This window comes from Pleurodeles waltl, chromosome 3_2 (assembly GCF_031143425.1).
Source record: "Pleurodeles waltl isolate 20211129_DDA chromosome 3_2, aPleWal1.hap1.20221129, whole genome shotgun sequence".
Lineage (NCBI taxonomy): Eukaryota > Metazoa > Chordata > Amphibia > Caudata > Salamandridae > Pleurodeles > Pleurodeles waltl.
Genome location: NC_090441.1, coordinates 92,585,181 through 92,604,301, shown reverse-complemented (window position 1 = coordinate 92,604,301; position 19,121 = coordinate 92,585,181). Strand labels below are relative to the sequence as shown.

General features: G+C 44.3%; 1 protein-coding gene across 1 annotated transcript in view; it reads right to left on the bottom strand.

The window, feature by feature from the left end:
* ASL (argininosuccinate lyase) overlaps positions 1 to 19,121 on the bottom strand; it is a 201,960-nt gene that overhangs the window by 21,645 nt on the left and 161,194 nt on the right. The window contains exons 14-15 of the mRNA XM_069226880.1: positions 10,412 to 10,495; positions 10,239 to 10,319 (exon numbers count right to left, since the gene is read on the bottom strand). Of these exons, the coding sequence (XP_069082981.1) occupies positions 10,239 to 10,319; positions 10,412 to 10,495 (165 nt within the window). The remainder of the gene's footprint in view (positions 1 to 10,238; positions 10,320 to 10,411; positions 10,496 to 19,121) is intronic.

Genomic DNA, 19,121 nt, shown 5'->3' with positions numbered 1-19,121 from the left:
GAGCCGCCGCCAATATTGGTGTGGGGCAGGTGCAGCAGCACCCGTCGCGTATGTCACTGCCCGTAAATCGGGCAGTGACATGCGCGACGGGGGCCTGAATGGGGGCCCCTACACTGCCCATGCAAAGTGCATGGGCTGTGCAGAGGCCCCCAGGGGTGTCCCGGGGCACGCCCTCTGCCAGCCTTTTCCTGGTGGGATAGGCTGGCGGCATTTGAAACATTATCCGCAGGGTAGCGCAACTTCCTGGCGGATGGTGTTTCATCCCGCCGCCAGGTTGCCTGGCAGTGGGAGCATTGCGGTGGGTGACGGCTGCCGCTGGCGGCCGTCATCCATTTCATTATGTGGCGGTTCGGCCCGCCATGCCGTCTGGCGGCTTCAGCCATCACTGCCGGCATGGCGGGCCGAACCACCATGTTCATAATGACCGCCTATGTATGTTGAATGCTAGTAAATGGTGGCATTTGTGATCCTACTTCAGGAGCATTAGAGTGATAAATGGGGTAAAGGACATAGGAGTTTGAAATCAATTACAGTGAGGCACATAGCTGTGGTCTGTCATATAGGGTGGTACATTTCTATCAACAGGTGACTCTTCTTGCTTCTGAACTGCAGATGGTCTGAGCTTTCTGATATCAATTAGGTTGTTGTTCCAGGTTTGAGTATGTAGATGGTTTTCTGGTCATTTCCTCCTTGCAGTTCTTCGTCTCCAGTTTGGTGATGTGTTGGCTCCTCAAGTGGTGTTGCCTACCAGAGATGGAGAGTGCTTCTGCCGGGTATGTAAGTATATTGTAGTTGTATTGATTTGGATAGGTTTTGATGTGATTTATCTGGTCTAAAGATGACTCAGGCCTTGATGGGAAGCCAATGCAGTTCTTTCTGTGATGAGAGTGACGTGAACAATCTTTTTAACCTTTTGGCAAGTTGTGTCACAGTTAAATATGCTTTAGATGGTTCTCCCTCACTCTGTGATTAATGTCTAAACAGACAGTCCCACCTGATCCTTGATGTCTCATTATGACCTGGGTTTCATCAGCATAGTTATAAAAGGCCAGAAAGTGCCTATTCTTGAGTGATATCACCAAAAGGTGCAATAAAAATAATCAAGTAAAATGAGGAAAGTGAGATGCTGACATCTTGGTATACTACAAGTCAGGTGCTAAGGTTGAGACCTAACTGTTGTTATTGAAAATGGTTAGAATCAGGAGGACAGAATGATCTAACATCAGGAAAATGCAGTTTCTCTGACAGTAGCTTGGCACAAGCAGGCTAGTATCACTATGTGGCTGATGGTGTTAAAGGCCACAGACAGGTCTAACAAGAGTAGAGTTTTGATGCTAATGTTTTTTGTCCCCATTCTAAAATCAGCCAAGAAGGACAGACTGGCTGAACGTTCTAAGTCAAATATATGATTGGCACTGACTCACTAGATCTAAGAGGCACTATAAAATCTTGTAACTGCATTAGAATCATATGTCAAAGAGCTTAGCCTGGTAAGGAATATTTGATATAGACCAGAAATTGGCCATGTCTCTTTGGGGCTTTTGAAATAGTGGTGTAATCAATGTGTATTTCAACATTTTTGCCACTATGATGGTAGCCAGTGAGATAGCAGATAAAAAAAAAATCAGCAACTGTAAGTTGTGTCTAAATATTTTGGAGGGCATGGCTGCCTCTGGGAGCTTAACATTTACTTTTCAAAATCAGATACTTGAAAGTGCATAGGTTCGTAGTAAGTCCAACACACTATTAAACAGTGGTATTCGTACTGATACCTAGGGGGCTCAGTCTGCAGATATTAGACTGGCATTTATCTTGTCTGAGGGTGGGAATCTATCAGCTTGATTTTCTTGATTATGTAATGGGCAGATCACTGAAGAGCTCCTGTGAGGGGACAATTATTTAGGCAAGTGCACCTGCATTGCTTATTTTGCCAATAATTTTAAGCAATCTTTTAGGAGGAATTATAGCCAAATGGTTGTGCTGTAAGTAATGATAATACACAATAATGGTGGCTTTACTGTCCTCTGAATAAGAATATATCACTTGTTTCTCCTGGATGTTCTCAATAATATTCCACACACTCTGGGGAAGCCTGCAAACAATTTAGCATAATGACTACATTTTGGAAGGACTTAATTTCAAAATAGGATGCCCGTAGTGTCTTAGAAACCCAACCCATTGAACGAGAAGTGCGACCGCACCGAGTCCAATTAAAGCTATTTACTCAAAATGTTAACATTTAGATATATCGCTAAAGGCTGACTTGTCACTCATCTAAATGCAGCATGTTTCCTACATATTGGGAATCATGCTACATGTTTCATGGGCTGCATAGGAGAGCATGCACCCACTCTTAGGTTCTAAATGACTTAGGCATGTCTGCATTGTTGTAGACTCATAAGAGGGATGGGCTATCAAGCCTGGGAAAGGTGTGCAGACAGGCTTTGTATGTGTGTTTGTTAAAACAAACAAAGTATATATATTGTAGTGCCCCCAGCTAGTTCTCTAGGTCCAGAAAATCTATGTAAACCTAGGATGAAGATGACCACATGCGAGGGTACGGCCAACACTAAGGTCTGTATTGTGGAACATGATCTCTCATACACATGGAGGCCAGCAGAGACTGACTCAATCTATATAGGTAAAAAAACCAATACACTTACATGGCGATCCGCATAACTGAAGTTCCACTACACACAGCCCAATAATCATAGATACGTCTAACATTCATTGTTGTTCTTTGTCTACCTGGTCTTAGTGAACCTTTGCCTCTCCACAATGAAGAATACGGCTCTACTGACCTTTTCACTGTATTTGACATTGTGGTACCTCTGCCTCTTAACTGTACCTAGGAAAGTTGCTCACCTTTCACAGTATGCGGGCAATAGAGTGGCTCAGCAATGACATGTAGTGCAACAGGGTCTGAGGAGCTAATCGTTCTGTCAGGGGTCACCAGCGAGTTGGCCAGGAGCTACAGGTAGCTCTTCAACTCCCTGGATCTAGCTTTTGGAAGTGAAGCACTGCCCAGTAGGTTCTACAGAGGGTTGGGACATGTTGATGAAGGGGGCACTGCTCATGACAAGATGCTGTAAGTCCTACCCAGCCAAACCAATGACAGGATCCCACACTAACACATAAACACACAATATGTGGGGATGAAGGGCTTTTAACAAAACAACCTTATTCTAGCAAAGATGCATCAAGATTAGTCATGTTGCAGGCAAGGCTCTGTCAGTCACATCTGTGAGAGTGCTGGGCCAAGAAAGAAGAATGTTACCAGAAACCAAAGCGTAGGTGCTCGAGTGCAGAGCTGTAGAGGATGGTTATCAACATTAATCCTAAATGTGATGGTCTCAGTTGTAATCATGTTGAAACAGTGATAATATCCATGCATAGCTCAAGAAAATATTCATTGATCAGAAGTAGCTCTCACCAAAGAAGAGGTTGGAGACCCCTGTTCTATGTGTTTGTGGGAATCACCACAGATGGTAATGTAGGCCCAATATTAGACACAGGAAACAAGGGGACTGGGCATTCTCTTGCTACAGCCCACAATACATCTGGCAGCAGCTGGGTTTTGGGCACAGGACAGTTGAGAAGCAGAGTGTAGACCACAAATACTTGCGATTGTCCATGATTTTGCCTACTTTGCAATACCAACAGGGAGCATGCCCATTCCTAGTAGAAACTATACTTTGTGATGGGAAATGTTGCATCCTGGGCAACTCTTACACTGTAAGTAACTTTCTGTTTGTAGCATGTTTGGCTGTAGATACACATACTCTGCATAAAGCAGTGTACACCATAAACAGCGGGTAGTGAGTAGACGAAGATGTCTTCAACAATGTTCTTTGGCCACCACAGCCTGGTGGTGGGATAGAACGTACACAATGCAGTTGTTAGTAGAATTGTGCAGTTGACTAGGTGTCCCTTTGCCAGATGTGAGCTAGCAGAATACTCCTTAAGAAAGTGCATGACTGACCCTTTTTTATGGGTGGAGTATGCCCTGGGGGATAGCTGTGTAGCTTTGTGGTAGCAAGTTAGTATGCACTTGACTATCCATCTTGCTATGCCTGTGTGATGTGGATTCCAACATGCGACCATGGGAAGTCTATAGGAATTGACAGGCAGTGCACCAGACTGCAGGGATACCATCAGCCTACTCAGTGAATCAGGAGTTAGGAGGAGGAGTGAGACCCCTGAAGTTTAGGCAGAACAGCTGTGTTGGTACGAACGTTCAGAAAACAGAAAGGAGGAAGTGAGCATCCCGAACAGGGAGGACGAGACCGATGGAACCATCAGAGGTGGGTAATCACAGAAGGCAGAGAACAAGGGGCTGGAGGCCGGGCCGCCAATAGCCAGCTAAGCGGGGAAGAGCCAAGCCCAGTGGAAACCCAGATCTGTGACCGGGAGAGAGGCCTTGGGGACCTGAATGCTGCGATTCGACTTTTGGGTCATGGCTTAAGGTAAGTGTGGCAGTCACCTGTTTGTACATGCTTACAAGGGTGGTAAAGCGAACCAGGTAAGAGGGCTGGAGAGTCCTTTCCCTATAGTGCGTACCAGTGTCTGTTAGAGGGAGGGAGGTGGAAGCAAACTAGAGAGCACAGCCACTCAAACTAACACCGAGTGAAACACAAGGGTGTTGGTGAAAGATTAAGATAAAGGGATGAGAATTGATCTCTCAGACTCATTTATTATTCTACTAAGGGTCACAGCCCAGAAACGCAGAAGAAAAGATGATCTCCAAACCCTTTGACTTGTTATCTGAAGAAAGAAACAATGAAGTTATTCTTGGCTTGGACATTTGACAGAAAACTTATTTGCATGATACTGAGAAAATAGAAACGTCACCTTCCCTTATACCCAGTGTGGTGTCCAATTCGAGTCACTGCTTTCTTACAGCCTGCTTTAGAGATGGAATGACCCTAGTAATGTTTTGTTAAGTCTACAAAACAAAGAGCCTGATTTAGATATTGGCGGACGGGTTATGCCCTCACAACAGTGACAGATATCCCATTTGCCGAAATCTAAATCCCATTATTTCCTACGGGATTTAAATTGCGGCAGAAAGGATACACGTCACCGTTGTGATGGATCAATATCTAAATCAGGCCCAAAGAGCTGATCAGACTTGCAAACAGGCTTGGTCCTGTCAAAGTAGTACATAAGAGCATTTTTGACATCTACTCTTTCCACTTCTTAATCTGTTTGTGGAAAGCAGACTGGAAGGTCTATGCTATGATTAAGGTGAAAGGGTGGAATTTGGGATTGGTTCGCGGAATCGCCCTACCTTTGTGAACCTGAAAGAATGGTTCTTGTAAGGTGAGTACTTGCTGCTCACTAATGTGCCTGCGGGAAGTAATGGTCACTAAGAAAGGCTACCGTACAGATAAGGAACTGTAAGGGACATGAGTGTAAAGGTTTGAAGGATGGCCCCATGTGCCCTGTGAGGCAGTAGATATTCGAGGAGATAGGACTCTCTTAAGACCCTCCATTAAAGCCTTGACTAAGGTGATTCTAAAAAGTGATGAATGTTCTCTGTTTTGCATTTAATTTGCTACAGTAGGGAGGTGTTAGGTGTATTGATATCTAGGCAACTTCTGATCTCTGCAAATGTAAAACAGTAGATAATATCATGGATGTTAGGCTTCCAAGGTCTACATTTTTGGGAAGGCAATAATAGGCAATCCTTATCCACTTTGCCATGTAAGAGGCTCATATGATGCGCCTGTGTCTTTTCTGCAGTATGGCCATGTTTCTGGAGGAGGTTTAGATATCCAGACTCCATGATCTCAAGTGCCAGATCACCAGATTGAGCTGCCTAGAGTCTGGGTGTCTGATATGCCTTATCGCTGGGTGAGAAGGTTTGGCCTGAGCATAAACTTCTCCTGGGGGTTGATGGACATTCCAAGGATCACGGACTACCAGGACTGTCTGAACCAGGTGGGGGGCCACAAAGATTTGGGATTTCATGTTTTCGAGGGTGGTGAACAAGTCTATTTGCGGGGTGCCTCAATTCTGGAAGTACCTGAGTAGGACTTGCAGGTGGAGTTCCCACTCATGAAGGTTTTGATCAGTCCTGCTGAGTAGCTCTGCAAAAATGCTCCCCAATCCCCGAAGTTATTCCGCTAAAAGCTAAATGTGAATTGCCAAGAGTTAAATCCCCTGCACCAGTTCTGAAAGTGACTTCAAAGGCTTTGAGAGCTACATGTACATCTAGTAGTTCTAGATTATTAATGTGGTAGACCCAGTGTTCAGAGGCCAACACCCCTGCAGAGACATGGTGCCAAGATGTGCTCCCCAGCCCATGTGGGAGGCTTCTGTGGTAATGGTCACTTGCAAAGGTCGACCTGAAAAGGGCTTTTCCCACATCACGTTGTTGCTGTTTTACAGACACTAGAAACAGTGAATGTTGGCCTTCACCAACACTAGATTTTCCCTATGACCCTCTGCTTGTGACCATTGTGTCACAAGGCAATCTTTTATGCAGTGCATGTGGAGCCTGTTGTACAGTAAGCAGAGATGTGCAAATCCATTATGCCTGGTCGTTTGAGTAGGCTTTGCATGTAACTGCATTCATCACAAATCCCAGGAAGGATGGGATCCGTTTAGATCGTCTATGGGACTTGGTAGTATTTACGATGAATCTCAAGCAATGTAGCAGGAAAATCACTGCTTGAGTGTGTGCTAGATATTACTGTCTGCAGCTGCTCCTGATCAGTCAATCAGCAAGATGACGAAGACATGAGTGTCCCCCTTTGCAGATGAGCAGCCACCAGCACTAGAAAGTTTGTGAAGACCCTTGGAGCCATAGTGACTCTGAAAGGAAGTACTGTAAACTAGTAGTGATGTTCACTTACCACAAACAGCAGGTACTGATGGTGGTCTGAAAGGATATGTATGTTGAAGTAGGAGCCCTTAAGGCTCCACGCCATCGTGTACTCACTCACCCGTTGGAGCAGAGGATTGGCATCCTGCAAGGTTGTCATATGGAAATGTTCTGACAGCCTGTATCTGCTGAGAGGCCAGAGGGAGCCATCCTTTATGGGAATGAGCAAGTACACTGTTTCCCCTTGACGGCATGAGGGCACTCTCTATATTCCTCCCTTTGGAGGAGCCAGTGATTGTCTCAGCTGAGGACGTGTGTGTGTGTGGTGGAATGTGGGTGGGGGAAGGGTAGTTTGGGAAGTCTGACGCAGTAGCTGTGGTGACCCACCACTAGAATCTACTAGTCTGATGTGGTTTCCTCCCAGCAAGACAGGAATTCTTGTAATCTACCTCCATGGGTGGCCTCTGATGGGGGTTGTAGGGTGCATCACTACTTAGAGACAGATGCTCCTTTTCTGGAGCTACCTCTACCTTTCCCCTGATGTTTCCTCTGTATGCACCCCTGGTGTACCCTGTGCCTACCAGTTGGTGGAAGATATGCTGATTCTTTTGATAGAGGCGTAGTTTTGGCTCCACCCTTGGGCAATTGTTTTGTTTAAAAGAAAACTGGTAGTTGCAGGTGGTTTTTGCAGGGAACCCAATGTCTTTGTGATCACCTTGTCCTTTTTAAAAAATATTTTCCAGCATCACCTCAACCTGGGGGTCAAAGAGATGCTGACTACAGAACCGCTGCAGACCTTTCTTGTGTTGTAAAGCGCTGTTACCTACCAATGTCCTTCCTCATGGAGACCTACTGCACTCTAAGTGACTTTCAGTCAGGCTTCAGATGCCAGAGAAGTTCAGAGAGCACAAAAGGAAAGGACTTCTCTATCCTCAGGAATAGGGATACCCTTATGCATTGAAACTATAAGATCACTCAGCCACTTTTGAAACCAGAGACCACAAGGTGCAAACAAAAAGAAAGTCTACACTGGTGAACATCAGGAAAGTGGGCTGTCATGGTTCACATTTTCCTACAAAACTGTTCTCATTAAATTAGAAACATAACTTTGTAGAACAGCAAGCATCACATGCAGCATCTGTCAGAAATCTACCCTAGTACACGTGCTATTTAACACTTACAGTGCACCCCTGGCTGAGATGTTGGACTTTCACATGATAATGTTTGTATGCAGATGACACACAGTTCCACCTCAAACCTGACAACCTTCTTAACCTTTGCCTCTATCGGGTTCATCTATGGATGCAGAATAACTGTCTTGTTTGAATGGTGAAATTAAAAAAATCCTCCACGTTACTTTGTAAGATTAACTCAGCCACCTCCATACTTGTAAACAAAGAACACAATTTGGGTGTGCTCTTTGAAAGAGAGATATCATTTACCCCCCAGATATGGCCTCCAAGACAGCTTTCTACTATCCTGGCTTGCTCAAATGGGTAATAGCGCTGCTCCACTAGTCTCTAAAAATCACTTTAATCCTCACTGTGGTCAGGTCATGCCTGGATTAATGCAACCGCCTATATACTGATTTTCCCAGCATACCTCTCACAAAACTGCTTGGCCTGAAATTACACAACTATATCACCCCAGCCCTAAAATAATTCTACTAAGAGTGAAAAGAAGAGTGAGCATTAAAACAGTGTGCCTCACACATAATGTTCTCCATGAGCAATTACAGGACAACAATACAACACTATTTGTTCCTTACCAACGAACCAGAATGCTCAGATCTTCAACGGTGCCTATTGTTGACATGGCCGATCACCTATAGGAGATTTGGTGGTCAGTCTGTCCATGTTTTGTCCTCCCTACCAACCCCCCTTGGATTCTCCAACTCTTAACGTTGGACTGGAAAATAACTTCAAACTCTGAAGCTCATTAAAGACTTTTCTCTTGTCCTTGGAATTTGGATAATCATAGCCTCCCCCTGACAGCCCCCACCAGCTTAGATGCCTAAGGCAGGATTTACCTTTCCACCTAGACCCTCAGGACTCTTGCTCTTTTTAAAACTTTGTGATCTTGTTTAGGACATATTTGATGATAGGTTTTCTCCAGTGGACAAAGGGCCAGCTTTTGGGCAGTGCGAGCGGTGCGACTGCACCGGGCGCTGGCCTCAGGGGGGAGCTGTGTTTAGCAATTACTTACGAAACTTGCGATTTAAAAGCACCTCCTGAAAAGTTCCTTGTGCTTTTAGCCTTCAAGAAACAATTAAAATGTCAAGAAAATCTTGTGATTAATGTTCCTGCTAAAGGGAGAGATCGGAGTTTTGCCTATTGGCAGCTTTGACTCAATATAATGTAGCATAGAGGGTTAATATGCCTGCTGCAAAAAACAGAACTATGGGGCATATTTAAGAAAAGTGGCGCTGCATACAGTGCAGCGCCACTTTTCTTGCATCCCTTAGCGCCCCCTAATGCCACCATACGTGCGTCATATTTAAAATATGGCACACCATGGTGTTAGTTAGAGGACTAGCGACAGAATTTTTTACGTTAGTCAAGCGCTTTGCAGGATTAGCGTAAAAAATGTTGACGCTAATCTTGCAAAGCACCCAGAGGCCCACTGTAACCAAGGGAAGAAAAAATTTACAATAATGTGGCGTTAGAATGGCGCTAGGGGCTCTTATTTTTGTATATATTTTATGCGGCTAGCTGAGTGGATTAGTAATGCCAGCCTTTACAAGTGCTTTAAAGAACATGAATGTATGTAAAAGGGGAGTGATGGAGAAATGAGGGGCACATTTGCCGGTGGTAGTGAGTGAAACCGAGGAGGATGTCATGGGGGTGGGGGGGAGGGGCGCCACAATAAACTGTTGCACAGGGCGCCACCAGTCCTAAAGCCGGCCCTGAGTAGACATCGTCCTAGATACTGTGCATGGCTGCTGTATGATAAACTACTTCTTCTACACTGGTTTTTTTCAACCATATTACAATGCAATTCTCATTCCTCTTTACATACCTATACCTAAAGTGCCCTCGGATTACCACAGGGTGATTAGCAGCACTTTAACAAATGCCCAGATAAAATATTCTGTGGATCACAACCATCAACACCACCCCTAATCACTGAGGATGCAGTTGCTATCCAGATTAAATATATAGCAGCATGAAGTATGATGGTGGACAAAGTACCCAAGTAAAAAAGGTCTACGTCACCTGGATTCAACAAATTAATAAATAGCTCTGGTGAGGTCACAAAGATGGTTCAGAAACACAAGCCTCCTTGGCGATCCCCTTTCATATTAAGAGATGACTGTTTACGTACATATAATAAGGGGTTACACCGAACTTGACCAAGCTCTTCATGAAATAAACATTAAAATACAATCAGATTGCTTTCAAATACTCACCCCTTTTCTAACTAAGTAATAGGCAATGTCTGTGGCCAGCATATCTGGACTGAGAGCTTTCTCCATGGCCTCTTTGTTTATCTACACAAACAACAGCACTAGTTAGAAATCTGTTACACACTGAATTTAATACACACATGAACAATGTAAATGTAATTTTGTTTTTCTCTAACCAGTAGTGTCGAAATTACTCCAGTTGCCACCTGAAGTACTGCGCAGATGGTATCGAAAACATCAAACATGGCCTCTTTATCTTCCTATGTGAAAAAACAGACAAAAATTAATTTAAACAGAATTATGCTCTGGGACAAAAGATACATTCTAGGAAGCTTATCCTTCCCGCTCCCCTTTTATTTTGCTTCTCTTCTGAAGTATATTGAGTGCATGGGGGCAAAATCACTACATCACGTACCGCCAGAGGCCAGCGCTACTGAAGGGATAAGTGGAAGTGAGACCACACATGCCCCATCCCACACCAGTACTTTCTGTGTCTGCATCAAGTGATGTGCACCCACTACAATGCGCATACCTCCCACGAGACACCACACTGGTCATGAGGATCATTTCAAGGCCCACATGTGATCAAGGAACCTGCAAACTGTGACACCAGCCCGTGGAGACCAGAAAGTCCAGAGGCCACTGCGGATGTGCAGGGGCCAGGAGGCTCCTCATAAGATGGTGATTCTTCTGCAGCGTGGGGCACTTACCTGTGACTCCAGTCTGTCAGAACCAAGAGGATCCTCATAAGATAGTGATTCTTCCAGCAGTGCGAGACATGCCCGGGCTGCGCTCAGGCGAAGACCGCCAGATCCCAGGAGGGGCGGGCCACATCTCTTGGCTCTACAAGGCAGAGTCCTCTTACCACATAAAGGCTGTGTTAAGGTTCCATAAATCTACCTCTGAGGCATCACCACCAAAAAATGGATAAGAGGAAACTAAGTCAGCGTGGGGAGGAGCAAGACTGTTATTGCATCAATTACAAATTTTCTGATGAGTGCTTTGGGGGAATAAATTCAGAGATACTACTGGTGTAAGACGCACTGGGGGGCTGTGCAAACTTCTACACAACACCCAATTATTGTCCCAGTTCCTTTGAGGGGATTAGTGGAAGCAAACTGTAGTCTAAGTGAAGAGTCTGGGCAGCAGTCAGACAACAGGGTAGAAGGACCCTGAAAGGGATCTGGACTAAGAGCAGCATTGAATTTCTGCATACATTCTGATGCTTTAACTATCAGCCCAGATAAAATCCCTCCCCCATCTACTCTAACCCACCAGCAAAGAAATAAAAAGATAGCCCACCCAACTGCCTCGACTACTAAATAAAGCCCCCAAAGCACCTGTTACATCCAAAAGTCCATATGTGTACTAACACAGAAAATGCAGCTCATAAGTCTATTTTGGGCCATGAGTTTGCTGCCCTAATTTCTCAATTATTGGACAGGGTGAATAGTCTGGAATGCATTGTCAAAGTGTTGTGTGACCCTATGTTAAATACACTTAGCAGCCTAGAGTGGAGTATGACTGATTTCTTGAAACAATCCAAGAGGGAGAACTGTCCAGTCAACAAAATGATTGAAAAATGAAAGAGACCCATAAATCTAGTACAGCACCGGTCAACTATCTATGAGGGGCAGGGGGAGAATCCAATTTAATACAGCCTCAGATGTCCTTACTGCTTCAGATGTAGACAATTATTGGGGCAAGATGCAAACCTCTTGCAGAAATCAATGGCAAGGCAGGGAAAAAATAACAGGCGTATGTTGGAAACCAGATAGTGTTACAGCTGCCTCTAACTGCAACACCATATGTGATTGTTTTAAAAAGTAGAGCTACAAGACCCAAACTAGGTAGAAGGGTGGCCCGATCTTAAAATTAAGGTAACCAATTGAATTACTTCAAGGCTTGGCCTAAATCAACATCATCATTATGCTGAGAAGGGTCTCTTGGTTGGGCCACAATAGGAAGATGGAGGATGGAGAAAGTGTCGTAATAAACTTCAGAGATCCAGCAGCAGCCAAGTCCTTTCATCACAAGGCATCCTCTCTGCAAGAGATATTAGTAAGATCAAAGTGGTTCCAACTGGATACTTTTATCACCCAAATTACTATTTTGGGAGGAATTCAGTGGCTGACGGTGTTATGGCATGGGGCGGGGTGACATCTAAAAAACTGATATGACATCATACTACTTAAGTCATTTGCACCATTAGCATTAAGATACAGATTGATGATCAACAAGTTATGGAGTACAATCTGGGAGTGATAGGCAAAAAGTGAAAGGGACCCATCCTCATACTGTGGTCAGCATTAATTCCTGCTGCAGTATCATCAGATGTTGTATATTCATTTAGGGTATGGAATGGATGCTTTGCTTATACGTTTTTATTATAAAAAATGTAATCAACGATCTAAAGATGTAATTGAGACACTGTACCATGACCTGGACAAGTTCTTAAAAATAATTGTATGCCAAGGATACTATAGGCGGGAGACTTTAATATTTAGCTGTGTAAAAAATACCGTGAATCAATCTGTGATTTTCTTGATGGGAGGGGCGACGATGGTGTGCACTTTGATCACAACACTTATGGAGATATTCTTAATACTCTTACAAAAACACAACCTGGAATATGCGGTGGATCTCAAACACCCAAATGAAATTGGGTTACCCACCTATGCGGATGGGGGTTTTAATAGTGTTATAGACTATATTCTGTTATCATATGATCTATTGTTTCATGTTACATTATATAAAGTGCTACCCATCAGTATTAGTTACTACAAGCCCTTAACTGCCATTTTAAGGCTGACAAGAAAATTGGCAGATATTGATAATGATATGGTTTTGGGCACAGTTTTCAACTGTGTAACTGGCCCTATGATGAGATGTCTTGAGGAGGATTCTAGTCCAGCAGAAATTATTTCTTCTTTTGAGTATATAGGTGAGCTAGTTAGGTCCGCCCTACCTGAGGATATTTCACGTAAGTGTTGACCATTTTTGTTGACAAGCACATTGTAGCCTCTCAAGGGTCTTAAAAAGGGAGATGCATTCACTATTAAAAATATAGTCCCGCAGGAAAGCATATAAAGTTTTTCTGCCCGCAAAGCCTGTTATCAGCGATGAAGCATCGAAGGCTTTCCTGATAGCGATTTAGACTAGAGATCAGCAAAGTGTTTGGAAGGTGATGAATGCCCCCTTTTTTTGGCTGAAGCTCATACGTCCAAGGTAGAGAATCTGATCCCACCTTAAACCCGGGTTAAAAACTTTAAGGTGTTTTACTCTTCACGCTTGCTGAATGAGAGGTGAGCAGCCCTATCAGCTACAGGGAGACAACTAAAATTAGTCCCATTGAGATTACTGCAGTGAAACGTGCAAAATAATAGGAGCCTCAGCAATAAGACACCAGGCCCTGATGGTGTATCAGTGGATATATTAAAGGGAAATATTCCACTGTGGGACCCATTACTTACAAGGGTGTTTAGGGGGACATTCCTCTATAGATTACCTAGCTCATAATCAAGGGCAATTATAATACCTATCTTTAAGAAGGGAGACAGGAATGATCCAACCTGTTGCAATGTAATCTCCGTCCTGGACTCTGGTAAACATTCAGGGGAGAGTTCTGCTGGATTAACTAGAGGCTTGGATGGAGGAGAGAGGAATACTGTCAGATCAAGTCAGAATGGTAGAGTTGATAGTCAGTAAATATGTCTACATAAAAAAGTATCCCATCTATCTGGCATTCATGGACCTCAGCTCTGCATCTGATAATGTTGGCATATCTAAGTTGTGGATGTTGATGCAAGAGAAAAGGATAGAGAAGCTGTTGGTCAACTTATTGAGTTAAATGCATTATGGTCAAAGTGCGGAACTAACTGATCCATTTTATATAAACCGGGGTGTGTGCCAAGGGTGTGTGTTGGCGCCTTTCCTGTTTTCATTACACAAACAAAGTAGAGGACATTCTTCTGCAGCAAGGTGGTGACTTCCTGTACTGCTATATGCAGATGACGCAGTCCCGCTGGCCAGGACTGCAAATGGGCTGCAACATATATTGGACTCTTTAAATTAATGACTAATTTGGGGTTATCAACAATTTGTCTGAATCCTACATTATGAGATTTGGCCCACAAATCTCCAAACCTAGGAAGCACTATATTGCGGGTACTACGCTGAGTTCAGTTACCACTTTTAAATACTTGGGGTCACACTGGATAAATCTTTATCATGGGATAACATAATCAAGGTTAGAAACCAACAGTGCATCAGAGCACTTGAAACAGTTTTTAGATTGTCGGCAACAGTCATGTTCTGCTTTTGTATGCCATGAGAAGTTGGGGACATCAAATATAGAGGATGTGATGAAGATTAAGGGGGCAATCTTATGGACAGCAACATGGGGGAAACCAGAGGCGGGCCTAACAAAAGCCATTGTGAAGGATTGTCAGTCTTTAGATAGGTGCCCCGCAATTAAGTGGCTAAGCTTTTTGAGGGCTCCTTCCATAACATGTGGGGTGGGGTATAATTTTTATGAAAGGCAGTTATGTAACATGCCATCTGTAATTGAAAGTTACTTTAAGTATGTGATAAATTCCCAATCAAGGTACTATTTGATTTGCTTTAGGCTAAATGTGGCCCATCATCTGGTATCTGACCCGTTGGGTGACTGTGGGTATAAACAGCCAAAGAAATATCTCTGTGACAATGTTAAACAATGCACTTTACTTTATTCTTTAAATTCTATACAAATACTACCAATTCTCAGTGCAGCAAATTTATAGGCAGAAACCTAGAGTCCCCAAGCCAGCACCCAGCGTGAAGGAGGAAGTAGGGAATTTGGTGCTCAGTTGCAGTGGCTGAGTAGAACCAAGGGATGCTTTGCAACAAGAAATGGGCAGCATCTGCACCACTGACCACTCTGTGAAAGAAGTCTAGGCTCAACTAATTCTGGGGTGCAGATCATCAGTACTATGCTGGCTGATCCTTTGTGAACCAGGGTTGAAGCTGGAGCACATGCTGGTGTAAGCTCGCTCTCATTAGCTCTTGAAAAACAGCAGAGCAGATGGGTGCCACACTGTCAAGGGCATCCCTGAAATAATATCTGCCCGCACCACAACACAGTGAGAAGGTTGCTGATCCCGTAGAGTGTAAATGACCACCTCAAACTGCTGCAGTACCATGTGCCTCTTGAAACCAGCACGGTAACTGTGGCCTAGCACTGCACCCGGCCATTCATTGTCCAGCTCCAAATGGGGCAAACTGAACCACTTTGCAAGGAGGCATCAAGGAAGAGTGATGATCCAATCAACGGACAAGCACATTCCCCACCACTGTACACCATCACAAGCAACGCTGAACTGCAGACAAAGACAGGCCCCCCAACTCCCTTTTGGGGTGGGAGGGTGTCAGATGAAGAAGAAATTTCTTGGTTCCCTTTGCCAGAAAGGGGATAAGGATGAAAAGAGCACAAAAAATGCCTAATTTGTAAAAAAAAAAAAAAAAAGTAAGTTGCAGGGCGCTTCTCAGGAGGACACTGCAGCTTGCACCACTCTTTGCCTCTGCCAGCGCGGCTAATGACAGTATCAACACAAGTACTAACCATCACAATCCTACAAGTGGGACAATTCAGATTATTCAGGCCAGCCAACGCTATAACATTGGCTTGGATGACAGGTGTTGTTCATTTTTATTGTATATTTAATTATAAAATAACTACTTAAGTATCAGAAAGCCAGCACCACTATGTTGCAGACTGTCATAAGTGCTGGTGCTGATCATTAAATGGTGGTGCTGACCACCGGAAATCACTGCCTCCAATTAAGCACTGAACACAACTGATGTGTGAGGTGGAGTTTATGGGGACAACACTCAAGAGACACTCTGGGCCATAGGTGAATTTGATGTACTATAGCCAGTTTTAAGCTCTAAATTGCCCCAACCCCATTAAGTTCACACTGCATTAGAATCTATGCTTACAGTCGGCATGAACCGTTGCCCCACCTAAGACATACAAGAGAAAAATGTGCCATGGTCCGCAGGCTGTCAAAAGCAAATTTCATGTCACCAGCGAAGAAACGGGCTCGTTCACCGGCTGTTACACAGCTGAGGGAGCGGGGGTGGTCTTCTTCGTGAGGCAGATTTACGACTGTCAAGTGGAAAACATCATCAAGGAGTTTGAACGTGTTTAATGGTCTTTGCTATGCAGTCAAGTTACACATTGACGAAGTGGTAAAACTAATTGCCCTGAGACACATTAGGGTGCCTTACTACCTCTGGCTGCAAGCTAAAAATAACTGGAGCGGCAGGACGCAATGGATGTCATTGAAAAGTAGTTTGTCGAGTGGACAAAAGGGACACATGATCCAAAGTGGGGAGGAATGTAGTTATCCATCAGACACCTGCGTGGGGGACATCCCCATGGCACATGCACCCAGAGGCAGCTGAAGCGATAAATAAATAGAAGTGAGAATTCTTGTGGCCCGTTCCTACATGTGTCTGTATCAAGGTTATTTCGCTACCCTGTGCACACCTCCTAAGAACTGCCACCAGTCCCTCTATAGGTTGAGTTCTGATTCCATAGAAGAACACAACTTCCTCTTTCTCTCCAATTTTCCTTTTTTATGTATTTTTACGCATTCTCTGAGGCATTTCATAAATGCCTGCCTAGTTTAGCAATCCTTACCCAATAAATGGTTTCTTATCCAAATAAGATGGATGAACTTCCCAAAAAGATTCTTTCATTTACAGTGACATCTTAAGGGTGTGTACGGCCCAATCAAATATATTTTGGGGTCTTATGTTTGGAACAACTTTCAATCTATTACCAAATTTCAGCTAATTCAAGTCTTTATGATGCCAAACAATACTGAGTTATATGTCAATCTTTTAAAAATGGGGGCCCAACAAATACAGCCAAAAGCTCAGTTTGCCCAAGTGGCCAAATAGTACCAAGGTTCAGTAGCCAAATAGTACCAAAAGACATCTTGAACAAGCACTGAAAGCAAGTCCTTTTCGTGTTTGAAGCTAAATGTTTTTGTCTTCCAACAGCACCACTGCACATATAGGGGGTCATTCCGACCCCGGCGGGCGGCGGAAGCCACCCGCCTGGCGGGAACCGCCAAAAGACCGTACCGCGGTCAAATGACTGCGGCGGTCATTCTGACTTTCCCGCTGGGCCGGCGGGCGACCGCCAGAAGGCCGCCCGCCAGCCCAGCGGGAAAGCCCCTTCAACAATGAAGCCGGCTCCGAATGGAGCCGGCGGAGTTGAAGGGGTGCGACGGGTGCAGTGGCACCCGTCGCGATTTTCAGTGTCTGCAAAGCAGACACTGAAAATCTTTATGGGGCCCTGTTAGGGGGCCCCACGACACCCGTTCCCGCCATCCTGTTCCTGGCGGTAGAAACCGCCAGGAACGGGATGGCGGGCAAGCAGCGCCGCCATGGCGGATTCCCTGGGCCAGGGGAAAACCGGCGGGAAACCGCTGGTTCCCCTTTTTTGACCACGGCTTTACCGCCGCGGTCAGAATGGCCCAGGAAGCACCGCCAGCCTGTTGGCGGTGCTTCCGCGGTCGTTGGCTCTGGCGGTCACCGGACCCCCATAGTTCTGTATAGAAGCAGCCTATTACTCTAATTATAGGAATGACACTGTAAATTTAGCTTGGTGGCTATTTAATTGTCTAGTGCCTAATACTTACATAAAACATGCACAAAGAGCTTGAAATTATAGATTCAATTGCTGAATATTCCTAATGACAAATGAATCCCCCTTCACAACAGGTATTCTTGCTACAACCGGGAAAAATCACAGCACTACCCCAAGACTTTTTACCTTTCCATTATGTAAAATCTGATTAATTCTCTTCCCTCGCATTGTACTTCCTATTTCTGTCTACACTTCCCTGATCAGACATTGACCTCCGAATCTGCTGAGTAAGAGAAATGGGAGAATTCAGGACACATAAGTAAGAAAAATAAGGAAAAAGAACAGTATAGCGAAAAATGAAGTAGAGGGAGAAGTTAGGTAGAAACAAAGATGACGTAGAGAGACAGGTGAGGTAGAGAGACATAAGGAGAAGAAAGAAAAGTGATATAGGCAGAAAGAAAGACATAGGTAGAGAAAGAGATTAGTGTGATTTCAGAGGAAGAAAAAGAGTTATTGTGAACAAGAGATATGGAAAATGAAATGTAGAGAGAGGGACGAATTGAGGTTCACAGAGATAAAGGGTGAGGTAAGCCTGAAATGTGAGTTCGAGAGGGATAGGGTAGGCAGGTAGATAGGTGAAGTAGTGGGGGAAATAGAGAGAGCTCCAGGGTACAGAGTCAAGAGAAAGACAGACAGTAAGGCAAAATGAACAGTGGGGTATGGAAAGACAGGTCAGGTAAAGAAAGCAGAGAGAAAAACAGAAAGAAAGATGAGGGTAGAGAGATGTTTGTAGAGAGAGAGGTGAAGTAGAGGGACAGATACAAGGTAGAAAAGGGAAGTGAAGCTGATACAGTGCTAAAGAGGGAAAGGGAATTTGAGAGAGTTGTGAGGTATAGGGAGCAGCAGAAAAGTGAGGGAGAGAGATACATAACTATATAGAGAGATAGAGGTGAAGTAGAGAGGGTGAGTTGCACTACAGAAGGAGGTCCAGGGAGAGGGACAGAATGTAATAATAGAGAATAATAAGCAGTGGTAGAGAAAGGGAGTTAGTGAGAATCAGGGACAAGATAGAGAGAAGCAGAGGAAGGAGGTGCAGAGGTAAGATAGCAAACAAACAGTGAGGTAAACTGACAGGTTAGGTAGTGTGGGAGATCCAGGACTGGGTAACGAGAACTCTCTTTCCTCTTCAGTGGGTGGCTCCTGTAAATCAATCCAATTAAACTAAACAGACTGTTGACATCAAC